This window comes from Triticum dicoccoides, chromosome 1A, assembly GCF_002162155.2.
Source record: "Triticum dicoccoides isolate Atlit2015 ecotype Zavitan chromosome 1A, WEW_v2.0, whole genome shotgun sequence".
Taxonomy (NCBI): domain Eukaryota; kingdom Viridiplantae; phylum Streptophyta; class Magnoliopsida; order Poales; family Poaceae; genus Triticum; species Triticum dicoccoides.
Window position 1 is genome coordinate 553665655 of NC_041380.1, and position 13492 is coordinate 553679146.

Sequence of the window (13492 nt, forward strand, 5' to 3'; positions counted from 1 at the left end):
AGGGTCCTGGGGGCCACCGGGTGGGCCCACCTATCCCGGAGGGCCCCATGGGCTGAAGTGGGAAGGGATCCAGCCCAAAGTGGGCTGGGGCGCCACTTCCCCCTAGGGCCCATGCGCCTAGGGTGGGGGAAACCCTAAAGGGGGGCGCCCCTTGCTTGGGGGGCAAGCCCCCCACCCCTTGGCCGGCGCCCCCCTAGGAGATTGCATCTCCTAGGGCCGACGCCCCCCCTTAGGCCCCCCTATATATAGTGGGGGGGATGGAGGACCTCTTACCTTTACCTTTGGTGCCTCCCTCTCCCTCTCCAACACCTCCTCCTTCTCCATAGAGCTTGGCGAAGCCCTGCCGGAGTACTGCAGCTCCAACACCACCACGTCGTCGTGCTGCTGCTGGAGCCATCTTCCTCAACCTCTCCTTCCCCCTTGCTGGATCAAGAAGGAGGAGACGTTACGCTGACCGTACGTGTGTTGAACGCGGAGGTGCCGTCCGTTCGGCGCTAGGATCTCCGGTGATTTGGATCACGTCGAGTACGACTCCCTCATCCCCGTTCTTTGAAAGCTTCCGCTCGCGATCTACAAGGTACGTAGATGCATCAAACCACTCGTTGCTAGATGAACTCATAGATGGATCCTGGTGAAACTGTAGGATTTTTTTTTGTTTTCTGCAACGTTCCCCAACAGACGAAGCATTTGTCCAACTAAAAAAGATGCTGGCGACTCCACCTGTTCTGGCGGCTCCGACTCCTAAGGAGCCCATGCTCCTCTACATCGCCGCCACCAGCCGAGTGGTCAGCACGGTCATTGTAGTAGAACGCTAGGACGAAGGCAAAGCACTACCAGTTCAGAGACCGGTATATTATTTGAGTGAAGTATTGTCGACCTCCAAGCAAAACTACCCCCACTACCAGAAGATGTATTATGGTGTGCATTTTGCCACCAAGAAATTGAAGCCTTACTTCCAAGAACACCCAATCACTGTGGTCTGCACGGCTCCTCAAGCCAAGATCATCGGCAGCCGAGACGCTTCGGGACGAGTGGCCAAGTGGGCCATAGATTTGCCCCCCTACACCATCTACTACCAACCTCGCACTGCCATCAAGTCACAAGCGCTGGCCGACTTCCTCGTCGACTGGGCCGAAACCCAGTATCTACCACCAGCGCCCGACTCCACCCATTGGCGAATGCACTTCGACGGCTCCAAGATGCGCACTGGCTTGGGAGCCGGCATCGTCCTCACCTCTCCCAAGGGCGACAAGCTCAAGTATGTGCTGCAAATCCATTTTGCCGCCTCCAACAACGTCATCGAGTACGAGGCACTCATTCATGGGCTTCGGCTAGCCAAAGGGCTCGGCATTCGCCGGATCCTGTGTTATGGTGACTCCGACTTGGTGGTCCAGCAGTCGTCAGGCGATTGGGACGCCAAGGACGCAAACATGGCAAGCTACCGCTTCCTCGTACAGCAACTCAGTGGGTATTTCGAGGGATGCGAGTTTCTCCATGTACCAAGAAACGACAACGACCAAGCAGACGCCCTGGCGCGAATCGGCTCCACCCGTTGGGCGATACCGTCCGGCGTCGCCCTCCAGCGCCTCCTCAAGCCGTCAGTCAAACCATCACCGGAGTCAGACTCCATCTTCGTGTCGGCTCCTCCTGAAGTAGTCGGATCCGACTCAAGAGCCCCCGCAGACGGTGCGAGTATTCCGGCAGGCGGCGCGGGGATCGTGGCAGTCGCACCCGGCCCGGGGACTGCGGAGCCTGGCCCGGAGACTTCGGAGCCCGGCCCAGGGACTGCGCCATTCTGCCCGGGGACTTCATCGACACAGCAAGCAGTTGCCGACTCCAACCCGCCACCTCCCGGCCCAGCCACCCTCGTCCAAGTCGTAGTCTTGGCGGTTGCAGAAATTGCAGCACCTTCATGGGCCCAGCCCATCCTCAAATTCATGGTGAACAAAGAGCTGCCAGCCGATGAGATCTCGACTCGGCAAGTACAATGCCGGGCGGCAGCGTACGCCATCATCAATAGAGAGCTCGTAAGGCGCAGCGTCACTGGTATTCACCAGCAGTGTGTGGAGCCAGAGCAAGGCCAGGCAATCCTCAAAGGCATCCATCAAGGCGAATGTGGCCATCACGCGGCTTCAAGAGCACTCATCGTCAAAGCTTTCCGCCATGGTTTCTTCTGGCTGACTGCTCTTGAAGACGCCAAGTCTCTAGTCCAAAAATGCAAGGGGTGCCAGAAGTTCCGCTCTAAGCCTCATCAGTCGGCTTCGGCACTCAAAACTATTTCTATTGCCTGGCCCTTTGCTGTTTGGGGCCTGGACATGGTCGGACCATTCAAGACGGCTCGAGGTGGTTTGACTCATTTACTTGTTGCAGTGGACAAGTTCACCAAGTGGATAGAAGCAAAGCCAATCAAGAGTTTGAATGGTCCGACTGCTGTGACCTTCATCTCCGACATCACAATTCGATACGGCATACCGCACAACATCATCACCGACAATGGCACAAACTTTGCCAAAGGTGCCTTGGCCCGTTTCTGCGCGACGCAGGGCATCCGACTGGACTTAGGTCCGTTGCCCATCCGTAGTCCAACGGCCAAGTAGAGCGAGCAAATGGCCTAATCCTGTCCGGCATCAAGCCCTGGCTGGTCGAGCCTCTGGAGCGCTCGGCAGGCTGCTGGCTTGATGAGTTGCCAGCCGTCCTCTGGAGCCTGCACACGACTCCAAACAAGTCAACCGGCTTCACGCCCTTCTTCCCCGTCTACGGTGTCGAAGCCGTCATCCCAACGGACATAGAGTTCGACTCCTCTCAAGTCACCATGTACACCAAGGAGGAAGCAGAGGAAGCACGTCAAGACGATGTCGATCTGCTGGAAGAGGGCCGGCTGTTGGCACTCAGCCGGTCCAGCATCTACCAGCAGAGCCTACGCCGATACTACAATTGAAAGGTCAAGCCGCGATCTTTCCAAGAAGGAGACCTTGTGCTTCAGCTGATTCAGCGAACAGCTGGCCTACACAAGCTCTCAGCACCTTGGGAAGGCCCCTTCATCATCAGCAAGGTGTTGGGCAATGACTCCTACTACCTGATCGACGCTCAGAATCCCCGAGCGCGCAAAAGGGACGACTCCGACAAAGAGACGGAGCAGCCATGGAATGCAAATCTCCTCTGAAGATTTTACAGTTAATGCAGTATGTATCACGCTACCTTTTGTATTAAAGTACGAAGACTTCGGGCCCCTCGAGAAGATCTCGGGGACTGCCTTCTTTTATCTATATGATAAAGAGTTATGCCTATGAGTATGTTATTCTTTACCGCGTGGCACCGGGTTCGACTAGTCGGCCCGGGGACTTGCCGTCTTGAGTTATGAAATGACTTCGTGCAGCCGGACAAGTAGTGTGTGGCACTCAAGCCGTCTCCTGTTAGAAGCCGCAGATCGCAGAGCGACTGACTAGCAAGTAGGAGTAAGGTAGAATGGGTGTCCATACGAAAAATGGCTAAGGACTCAAAGCATGCACATAGCTTAAGCCGGTTTCCAGCCTTTTGCAACCAACTCTTGAGCAGCCGGCTCGCCGTTTTCTAAATTAACTTGCTAAAAACTCTAAATGGCTAAGTACTTGCCTCCCAAATAAGCCAAGTATTTGATCTAGCGGCAGTCCGCAGAGCGGCTGTCTGACTAGCCAAACGGCAACCAAGGGAAGGCAGCAAAGGAAAAAGCCAAAGAGAAATAAGCAAGAAGAGATAGAACGCGGATAAATATTTACACAGAAAGGCCCTTGGCCGAATCATCAAATAGGAGTTCAGGATACACCCACACCCAGTGGGTGGAATTGTGCAAAATAACAAGTTCATTGAGACTACTAAGCAGGTAAAACAAAGATAAAGTGGCAGCCTAGGAAGCCGTAGACGGACTCGGAGGAACAGAGGGGTCGGCGGTGCCAGTAAGGTAGAATGGGTGCCAGTTGGCCGAATCATCTAATATTTGCTCCATTTCCAGCCCAGAATCCCAGCTGCCGGCATTCTCCCTCTTTATGTAAACCCTGTAAAATAATAGAGAATAGGCATAAGTATTGTGACATAGTGTGTAATAACAGCCCATAATGCAATAAATGTTGATATAAAAGCATGATGCAAAATGGACGCATCAACTCCCCAAAGCTTAGACCTCGCTTGTCCTCAAGCAAAAAAGCCGAAATCGAAAAATATGTCCACATGTTTAGAGATAGAGGTGTCGATAAAAATAAAATACGGACATGAGCGCATCATGATCATTCTTAGAATAACAACTAATATAATTCTTAGCCAAAAACCTGAGATCCTGAACAACCATGGCAAAATTGATTAACATGTAAACAATCTGCCAGGAACATTTTATAGCAAAAGTAGGGCAAGATTAGGACGTGCTAGGGCACTCCATAATTGCAAACATGGGCATGGATGGATAGAGCATAACCATATGTCAAAATCATCCTTACTGAAGCAACTCAAATAAAGCATGGATCTCACTGTAGCAACATGGTTACATGGCATTAAAATAACATCAGACATAGACTTAGCCAAAAACCTGAGATCCTGAAATCAACAATATCACGAAGGCTACTTTGCATGCTTGTGCTAGTCATCACAAAGATCACAAAAATACATGGCATACACCCCTGTAAAGATGGAATGGCATAGCCCAAAACACATGTAGAGATCATGTTCATATGAAGCACACAACAAATGTAGCATTAATGACAAATGCTCATACTCTGCTAAGAATCAACACCTAACAATTTATAGCACTCTTGCATCAACGATTTGGGCATCAAGATGGACTCAAATGAGCATGGCACAATGGAACAAAATAAAGATCACATCATGATGAACATTTTGATATATAGCACGCACCAAATGGAGCAGTACACATGAAGTTATGGCATGATGAACATGGGCTAAAAATGTTAGGGGGAAAAAGACTTAGTGGAAACAACCTCTCCGAAATCCAGATCTAGGGTTTGGCAAGGAAGCCGAGGCTCGTCGGAGGAGTGGTCGGAGCAGTCCTCACGATGGCTGGAGCTAGGGTTACCAGATCCGGGGTCGGCCGGGGCGGATCCGTCCGGCACTGGGCGCGGCGGCGAGAGAGAGGAGGCGGCGCGCGGAGAACAGGCGGCGTCAGGATGAGGCGGCGGTGGCCAGCGACGACCGGAACGAGGCAGCGATGGGCGGCGGGGTCGCCGGAGCTTGACACGGGGGCGGCGCCCTGCCGGCGTGGAGGAGCGATGCGGGAGGCGCGCAGGCCGGGAGGGCCCCCCGCGGGCCTGGCGGGCCGGCGGCGGTGGAGGCTCCGGGGTGCCACGTGGCGGCCTCCAATTGGTGCGGGTGCGGCGGCGATTTTCGTCCGGTGAGATCCGGACGTGTCCGGCGGCAGAGAGGGGCTAGGCTAGGGTTTCATCTGCGCGAAAAATCCGGGAGGGGCACATATTTATAGCTAGGAGGAGGTAGGAGTGTCCAAATGAGGTGTAGTTTTCGACCACGCGATCGTGATCCGACGATGGAGGACATGGGATAGGTTTGGAAGGGTTATTGGGCCGTTTTAGAGGGGTGTTGGGATGCAACACACACGAGGCCTTTACGGTTCCCCGGTTAAACGTTGGAGTATCAAACGGACTCCAAATGGCACGATACTTGACATGCGATCTACCGGTGGTGTACCAAGGCCACTTGGCAAATCTCGATCCATTCCGAGAAATTTTAACACCCGCTCATGAAAATAGGCAAAAGGGGGCGCCAGAGGACGTAGGAGTGTCGGATTGCAAAACGGACAACGGGGAAAATGCTCGGATGCATGAGACGAATACATATGCAAATGCGATGCACATTATGACATGATATGAAATGCATGACATGGACAAAATGCAAAACGAAGACAAAACCCAACCACGAAGGAATCTCATAACTTAAAGCCGGAAATCGCAAGAGTCAGAGTACAAATATGGCAAATTACATCCGGGGCGTTACACCAAGCAAATGAAGTTGAGGTGATTGTTAGTGACAAAGTAATTCAAGAGGGTGGTGATGCTCATGGTGATGACGATGAGCAAGAGGAAGGTTTTCATGGTAATGATGATGGCAACTTCGATGCCTACATAGCGCAAAAGGACATGGATCGTGAGTTACCTTTTAGGCGTGTATATGGGTATGACTCGGACGACAAAGGTTCGGAGGAACAATTGGACGAGGATTGGTTCACGAAGGATAAAAACCAATTTTACTTTGAATTGATGGGCTTAGAAAAAATAACTCACTTGTTTCGAGATCTCAGCCTTGCCCATAAAGCCGTAGTTGATGGTGCATGAGAATAATGGCGATTGAGCCAACACCATGCCCGGATCCGCGCCAACCTAGGGAGGAGAACGAGGACGAGCATGCTTATTTGAAGAAAGGAGTGAAGTTCCTAAGTTTGGCTGGGATGAAGGTTTGTTTGTATGACTATGTCATTCAGAACCATAGGCCATATTATATTGAGCACTCCGACAAAAAATTGCGTTACACCGTGAAGTGTGAGCAAGGAGGATGCCATGGGCGGTTCATGCAAGAAATCTTGAAGAAACTAGAGAAAGGGTGTTAAAAAGTTGTGTAGCCACTCATAGGTGCAAAACCGCCATCGAAATCACTTCGTAAGACACACCGTTAGCTCATGTCTGAGTATCTCGGATTAAAATTTATGATAGACATAGTCGTTGATTCCATTGTCAAAGTGAAATTTCTCATGCGGATGGTGAAAGGATCGATATGTTGACTAGAGGGGGTGGGGGTGGATAGGCAACTACCAAATTTTAGCTTTTCTTGTCAAATTAGGTTAAGCAACAAATAGGTTGTCTAAAGTGATGCTAATAACAACACAAGCAAGCAAGCAAATAATACATCACAATACAAGCTTGCACAAAGTAAAGGTAAGAGACAACCACAAGTGGAGCTAGTGAAGACGAGGATGTGTTACCGAAGTTCCTTCCCTTGAGAGGGAAGTGCGTCTCTGTTGGAGCGGTGTGGAGGCACAATGCTCCCTAAGAAGCCACCAGGGCCACCGTATTCTCCTCACGCCCTTGCACAATGCAAGATGTCGCTATTCCACCAGTGGTGCCCTTGAAGGCGGCAACTGAACCTTTACAAAAAAGGTTGGGGCAATCTCCACAATTTAATTAAAGGCTCCCAACACCACCACAAAGCTTCATCATAATGGATTGTGGCTCCAAGGTGACCTCTTTCGTCTATGGTGCTCAAATACACAAGAGTAACAAGATCCGCAAGGGATTAGTGGGGGAATCAAATAGCTCTTGGTGGAAGTGTAGATCAGGGCCTTCTCAACCAAACCCTAGAAAATGAACAAGATTGGTTGGCTAGGGAGAGAGATCGGGCAAAAATGGAGCTTTGAGCAACAATGGAGTTTGTGGAAGAAATAGGTGAGTCTTCTTGGGGAAGAAGACCCCCTATATATAGTGAGGACAAATCCAACCATTTTTTGTCCACATCCCGCACACAAGAGGTACTACCGTTATGGGAGTGGTACTATAGCCCGGGCGGTAGTTCCATACCTAAGTGTATGGGCAAAGTGCCCCAAGGCGGTAGGGCCGCCGAAGCGGTACTACCGCTCACCCTAGCGATACTACCGCCCAGGGCGCTTTAGATAGGAACTAGAAGTGGCAGGAGGAGTCGGGCGGTAGTACCGCAGCAGCGGTACTACCGTCGTCCTACTACCGCCCTACTGCCGTTCAGTGGCAAACTAGTCCAGAAGCCAACGATTATGCGGTAGTGGCAGCGGTTTGGGCGGTAGTAGCGCTTACTAGCGATACTACCGCTCTACAGGCGCTCCACTTCCGCTTATGTTCCTGAGCTATGGCGAGATCAGTGGAGGTGGGGCTGTAGTTGAGTCAGAAGTACCGCAAGCGGTACTACCGCTCTACTTCCAGTCAACTACCGCTGATCGCGAAGAGGCAACAGAACGCAATGAATAAGCGGCAGAGGGCGCGAAACTGGATCAGCGGCAGTACCGCATGAACGGTACTACTACTGCCCAGAGCAGTACTACCGTTGCCTCAAGACTAGTTCCGAGAAGCACAGAGGATGCGGGAATGGAAGTGGGTGCAAATGAAGATGTATACATGATGATTCCACCCAAACCTTTCCGATACGGACCCCCTCTTAATAGTACGATTTTCCTACGCCTCAAGTCCACCAAAAGGAAATGCAGGAAAAATAATTGTCTTCACTCTATATCTTCAAGGGGCTCGAAACGTCTTGTGCCATATGATAGATTATCTGAAATGCTCAATGCACACGATTAGTCCACAAATGCATTGTCATCAATCACCAAAACCACTAAGGGAGAAATATGCCCTAACAGATGGTGAAAAAACAACTTGGTTACGAAGTTAGGTATGGGAAGACATGGAAGGCCAAGGTAAATGCTATTATGATGTTGTATGGTGATTACAAAGAAGCATACAACCACCTCCTGAGATTGTTGGTAGCGATTGCACATAGGAACCCGGGCAAGCATCATGTGGTCGATGATAATGACGGAGTTTTCCACTGTGCCTTCTGGAGTTATGGGCAATGTGTGGCGGCATTTGAGCATTGTCGCCCGGTCTTGTCTATAGATGGCACCTTCTTGACCGGTAGATACAAGGGCATACTAATGTTAGCAATGACGCACTCCTCCAACGACAATGTGTTGCTAGTGGTATTTGCTCTGGTCCCTTCCGAGCGCCAAGACAACTGGAGTGGTTCATGGGTCATTGATGAGTCCAATTTATGTGATAATTTCACTAAGTATTTTGCGTCTGCATGGTAGGATTTGTGGAATTTTATCGCGTTCGCGCACCTCTTTTTGTTGATAATCTCCCATGTAACGCCTTTTGGACCATTTAGCAAAATATGGAAGAAATCCCCAGAAAAGTGATAATCACCTACCATAAAAGAATCAAGCAGGAAGGTTAAAGAAGGAATCATCGCCGCGCTTCCAGAGCAAAAGATGGCGTTCCATTCGACCACGTCCGCTCGCATGGGCGGTCGTATGGAGTGCCAACGCCGCCGCCGGATTGACTATTTCCACCCCGTGAAGTCAGATCAGGAATCAGACGCCGAGAGAGACCAGAAACTCGTCCAAAAGGCGGAACCCTAGCCTCCGAAGTTCATCCGGTGGAGGGATTGGCAAGGAGAAGAGGGGCATCTTCTTCCTCACGCCCGAGGGGCCTACAACATCATCACCACTGTCATCGTCATCATCATTCTTAACACCGGCATCGTCATCATCATCCACATCCTTACCATTGTAACATAAAGAACCCTAGTGGATCATTTTGTGTGTTATCCGAATCATGCATCCATGTTTGCCATCACCCAATGTTGAATAATGCAACCAAAAGGAGATGTTCTAACCAAAACAAATTGGAGGGAATGGGGGAGAATACCTCAAGGATATTTGGGGTGCTCAGATCCACAAATTTGAGTGGAGGATGAAGTAGATCAAGGGACGATTTAGTGTGGAATGACCTCATGCACGCAGCTTTGATTCGTACGGGCTCATACTGGTAGCATAGCAGTGATTATTGTCTAGATAAGAGCAGACTTACTCTTGATGATTTGTTGTACTCCCTCCATTTTTGTATACAAGGCCACTATGAAAAACACATTTTGCATCTATACAAGGCCACCAACATTAATCAAGTCAAATATTAATGATGTTTCCTCATACTAGTAATCCATGGCTTAATTACTAGCATGCATGTAGTGAATGATAATGACATAGTCACCTACTTCCTCTCTCACGGCCACTCGGTCTTCTCTAATGTGCATGCACCCTATTAATTAACCCGGTAAACGAGAAAACAAATTGGCTTGTAAATCACACATTAATTTTTATCTTGGTACCTGTAATTTGAGTTTGTGCCTTGTATATAAAAATGGAGGGAGTAATATTTTGGTGAGTGCTATCGATGCAGCGGCTCCCCAAACTAAGCACATGAGCACAATTACCAGCATTGGAATGAAATAACCTTTGAGTGAGGCGGGAAACCAGCTACTCAAAGCGGTGAGTACCAGTGAGCATTTGTGTAATGTACGTACTAGCGCTGCCACAGTGCCATCAGTTGCAACAAGCCATCTTTGGATCATGTCTTCCTGCGCCAAAACGATCTGAAAACGCCAGTAGTGTTTCTTCCGCCATAAGAGCGAAACCAGTACCACCAATGGAAGTAGTGCCATTTGGCCCAGCTCGCACCTGCCATCGCCATGTGAACGAGCCCACATCTCGCAGAGAAAACTGAACTGCTCTAAAAGAAACGATGTCTTCTTGAGTGAGCCCAAAATGATCTTCAAACGCCAGTTTTCCTCACACTAGTAATGGAAGCAGCGCCATTTGTTTGTCAAATCCTGAGCTCCCACTTGGCAGTTGGCACTGCCATGTGAACGAGCTCGCATCTCGCAGGAAAACTGTTCCGTCTCATTCTCGGGGGAGGGAAAGAGAAACCCATGGCCCGTCTTTAAAAGCAGCGCTCCAGTGCCAACTACAATGGCAGAGCGGGCAGAGAGGAGAGGTGGCCGGTAGCCGGTAGCCGGTAGTTAACCAGCACTGGTGCTCTGCTCCGGCTCTTCTCTCCTCCTCCTGCGCACGCAGAGCACGCTTGTTCTCTCGCTCATGGCAGCTATCCTCCGCTGCTGCCTCCTGCTGGCCCTGGTGGCCGGCCTGCTTCTCGGCAATGCCGCCGCCCTGCCGCACCACGGCCCCGCCAAGCACGACTACCGGGACGCGCTCACCAAGTCCATCCTCTTCTTCGAGGGCCAGCGGTCCGGCCGGCTCCCGCCGTCCCAGCGCGTGTCCTGGCGCCGGAGCTCCGGCCTCTCCGACGGCTCCTCCGCCAAGGCGAGCACCTCCGGCCCTTCTTGCTGCATTTCCCCTGCATTGCGTTTCGTTCAATGGCTGACATGTTGTTGGGATGTGTTGTTTCAGGTTGATCTGACCGGAGGGTACTACGACGCCGGCGACAACGTCAAGTTCGGGTTCCCGCTGGCGTTCAGCTCGACGATGCTGGCGTGGAGCGTGCTGGAGTTCGGCGGCATGATGAAGGGCGAGCTCCAGCACGCCCGGGACGCCGTCCGCTGGGGCGCCGACTACCTCCTCAAGGCCACCGCCCACCCCGACACCGTCTACGTCCAGGTCCGTCCCTCATTCCGGCACTGTTCATTGATGCATGGCTGGAGCGGGTGCTCGTCACCGCAAAGTACAAACTCATGTGGACCGGACCACTCCTCAACTCACTGTGAGCGTGACCGACTGTCGCTGATGCCAGGTCGGGGACGCGGGCAAGGACCACGCGTGCTGGGAGCGGCCGGAGGACATGGACACGCCGCGCACCGTGTACAAGGTCGACCCCAGCACCCCCGGCTCCGACGTCGCCGCCGAGACCGCCGCCGCGCTCGCCGCGGCCTCCCTCGTCTTCCGCAAGTCCGACCCGGCCTACTCCAGCCGCCTCGTCGCCAGGGCCAAGAGGGTACGTACTCCTCCGCTGTCCACACACCACATCCACCATTGCCTCTGCTGCATCTTTCTCGCCGTAACGCTAGCTAGCTGCTCTGCTCCGCGTAGGTGTTCGAGTTCGCTGACAAGCACAGGGGCGTGTACAGCGCCAAGCTCTCGTCCTACGTCTGCCCCTACTACTGCTCCTACTCCGGATACCAGGTAGGGTCCCAGCTGCTGCCACCATTATTGTCTTTTTTCTTGCTCTGCGCTGCTTTTCCTCCATTGGCCGGCTCCACAGACCTGTGAGCGAGCGAGCATGGGCGCCAGCGGCGCTCTGCCCTATGCTCGCCGTCGTCTCGTCTGCTTTTCCTCCTCTCGTGTCGTGCCGTTGGTTTGTTTAATGGGAGGGACCGATGCATGAATGACTGGATGGGAACAGGACGAGCTGCTATGGGGCGCCGCATGGCTACACCGGGCCACCAAGAGCCCCGTCTACCTCAGCTACATCAAGGTGAACGGGCAGCTGCTCGGCGCCGACGAGCAGGACAACACCTTCGGGTGGGACAACAAGCACGCCGGCGCCCGGATCCTCCTCTCCAAGTCCTTCCTGGTGCAGAAGCTGGGCGCGCTGCAGGAGTACAAGGCCCACGCTGACAGCTTCATCTGCTCCATGGTGCCCGGCACCCCCACCGACCAGACCACCTACACCCGGGGCGGCCTCCTCTTCAAGCTCAGCGACAGCAACATGCAGTACGTCACCTCCAGCTCCTTCCTCCTGCTCACCTACGCCAAGTACCTCGTCTCCGCCAAGAAGACCGTCTCCTGCGGCGGCGTCGCCGTCACGCCGCAGCGCCTCCGCGCCATCGCCAGGCGCCAGGTCCGTCTCTCTCAGCTTCTTGCATTGCATTGACTCTCCATCAATCCATCATCGTCGTCGTCGTCAACAGAAGAGCAGAGCAGAGCAGATCATCATGTTGCTTCCTGTATGTGATTGCAGGTTGACTACTTGCTGGGGAGCAACCCGATGGGCATGTCGTACATGGTGGGGTACGGCGCCAAGTACCCGAAGAAGCTCCACCACCGGGCCTCCTCGCTGCCCTCCGTCGCGGCGCACCCGGGCAAGATCGGCTGCTCGCAGGGGTTCACGGGGCTCTACTCCGGCGCCGCCAACCCGAACGTGCACGTCGGCGCCGTCGTGGGCGGGCCCAACCAGAACGACCAGTTCCCCGACCAGCGCAGCGACTACGAGCACTCGGAGCCGGCCACCTACATCAACGCGCCGCTCGTCGGGGCCCTCGCCTACCTCGCCCACTCCTCCGGCCAGCTCTAGCCTAGCCGCATTACCGGTCCCAAGATGAGATTCTTCGTTGCCTTGATTGTTCCGGCGATCTAATTGATCGCTGTGAAGTGATCCGGAGACCCCAGTGCAAGCAAAACAAGGGCACGCGCGCACTAGTGGGTCTTGATTTATCCTTCCTACTACTACTTACTTCTTTAGGTGTTGAGTACAAGTGCTAAGTACGTACGCCCAACTGTGGTTCATGTACTGCTGCCGTCGTTGTTGCAACTCGCAACTCGTTGTGAAATCAAGTCTTTGTGTCAAGTGATTCTACTCGATCCTTGCTTTGGGCGGTTGCTGTAATGTGCAGCTCTGTTTCATTTGGTTTGTTGCACTATCAAGCATACACACACTAGAGTAGAGGTTATCATCGTTAAGACCGGTCAATGGCTACAAATCTGGCAGGTTTTAGCTGACTTTGTACTCCTGTAATTAAAAATTGACACTCTTAACAGCGAAGAGTATCATTCACCGAGAAGACGACAACCATACATAGCCAGAGGAGGTGTACAACCGAATAACTGAAACGCAGCGCTGATCTCTTGGGTGATCCACATGGACATGGCAATGACGACTCGCTGTACCTCCTAGCATAATTGCCCAACTGTAGATGCACCGCCCTGACATCCCGCCACATCCATTTTCTTTTATTTTATCCCTCC

At 52.4% G+C, this 13492-nt stretch overlaps 1 protein-coding gene across 1 annotated transcript; it reads left to right on the forward strand.

Annotated features, from left to right (window-relative positions):
• The first annotated feature begins 10327 nt into the window (after nt 1–10327).
• On the forward strand, nt 10328–13133 carry LOC119288895 (endoglucanase 3-like). Its single transcript, XM_037568394.1, has 6 exons — nt 10328–10894; nt 10982–11188; nt 11322–11522; nt 11618–11710; nt 11931–12368; nt 12489–13133. Exons 1-6 carry the CDS (start codon nt 10670–10672, stop codon nt 12819–12821), a joined length of 1497 nt encoding a protein of 498 aa, XP_037424291.1. The 5' UTR covers nt 10328–10669; the 3' UTR covers nt 12822–13133.
• The last annotated feature ends 359 nt before the right edge of the window (nt 13134–13492 follow it).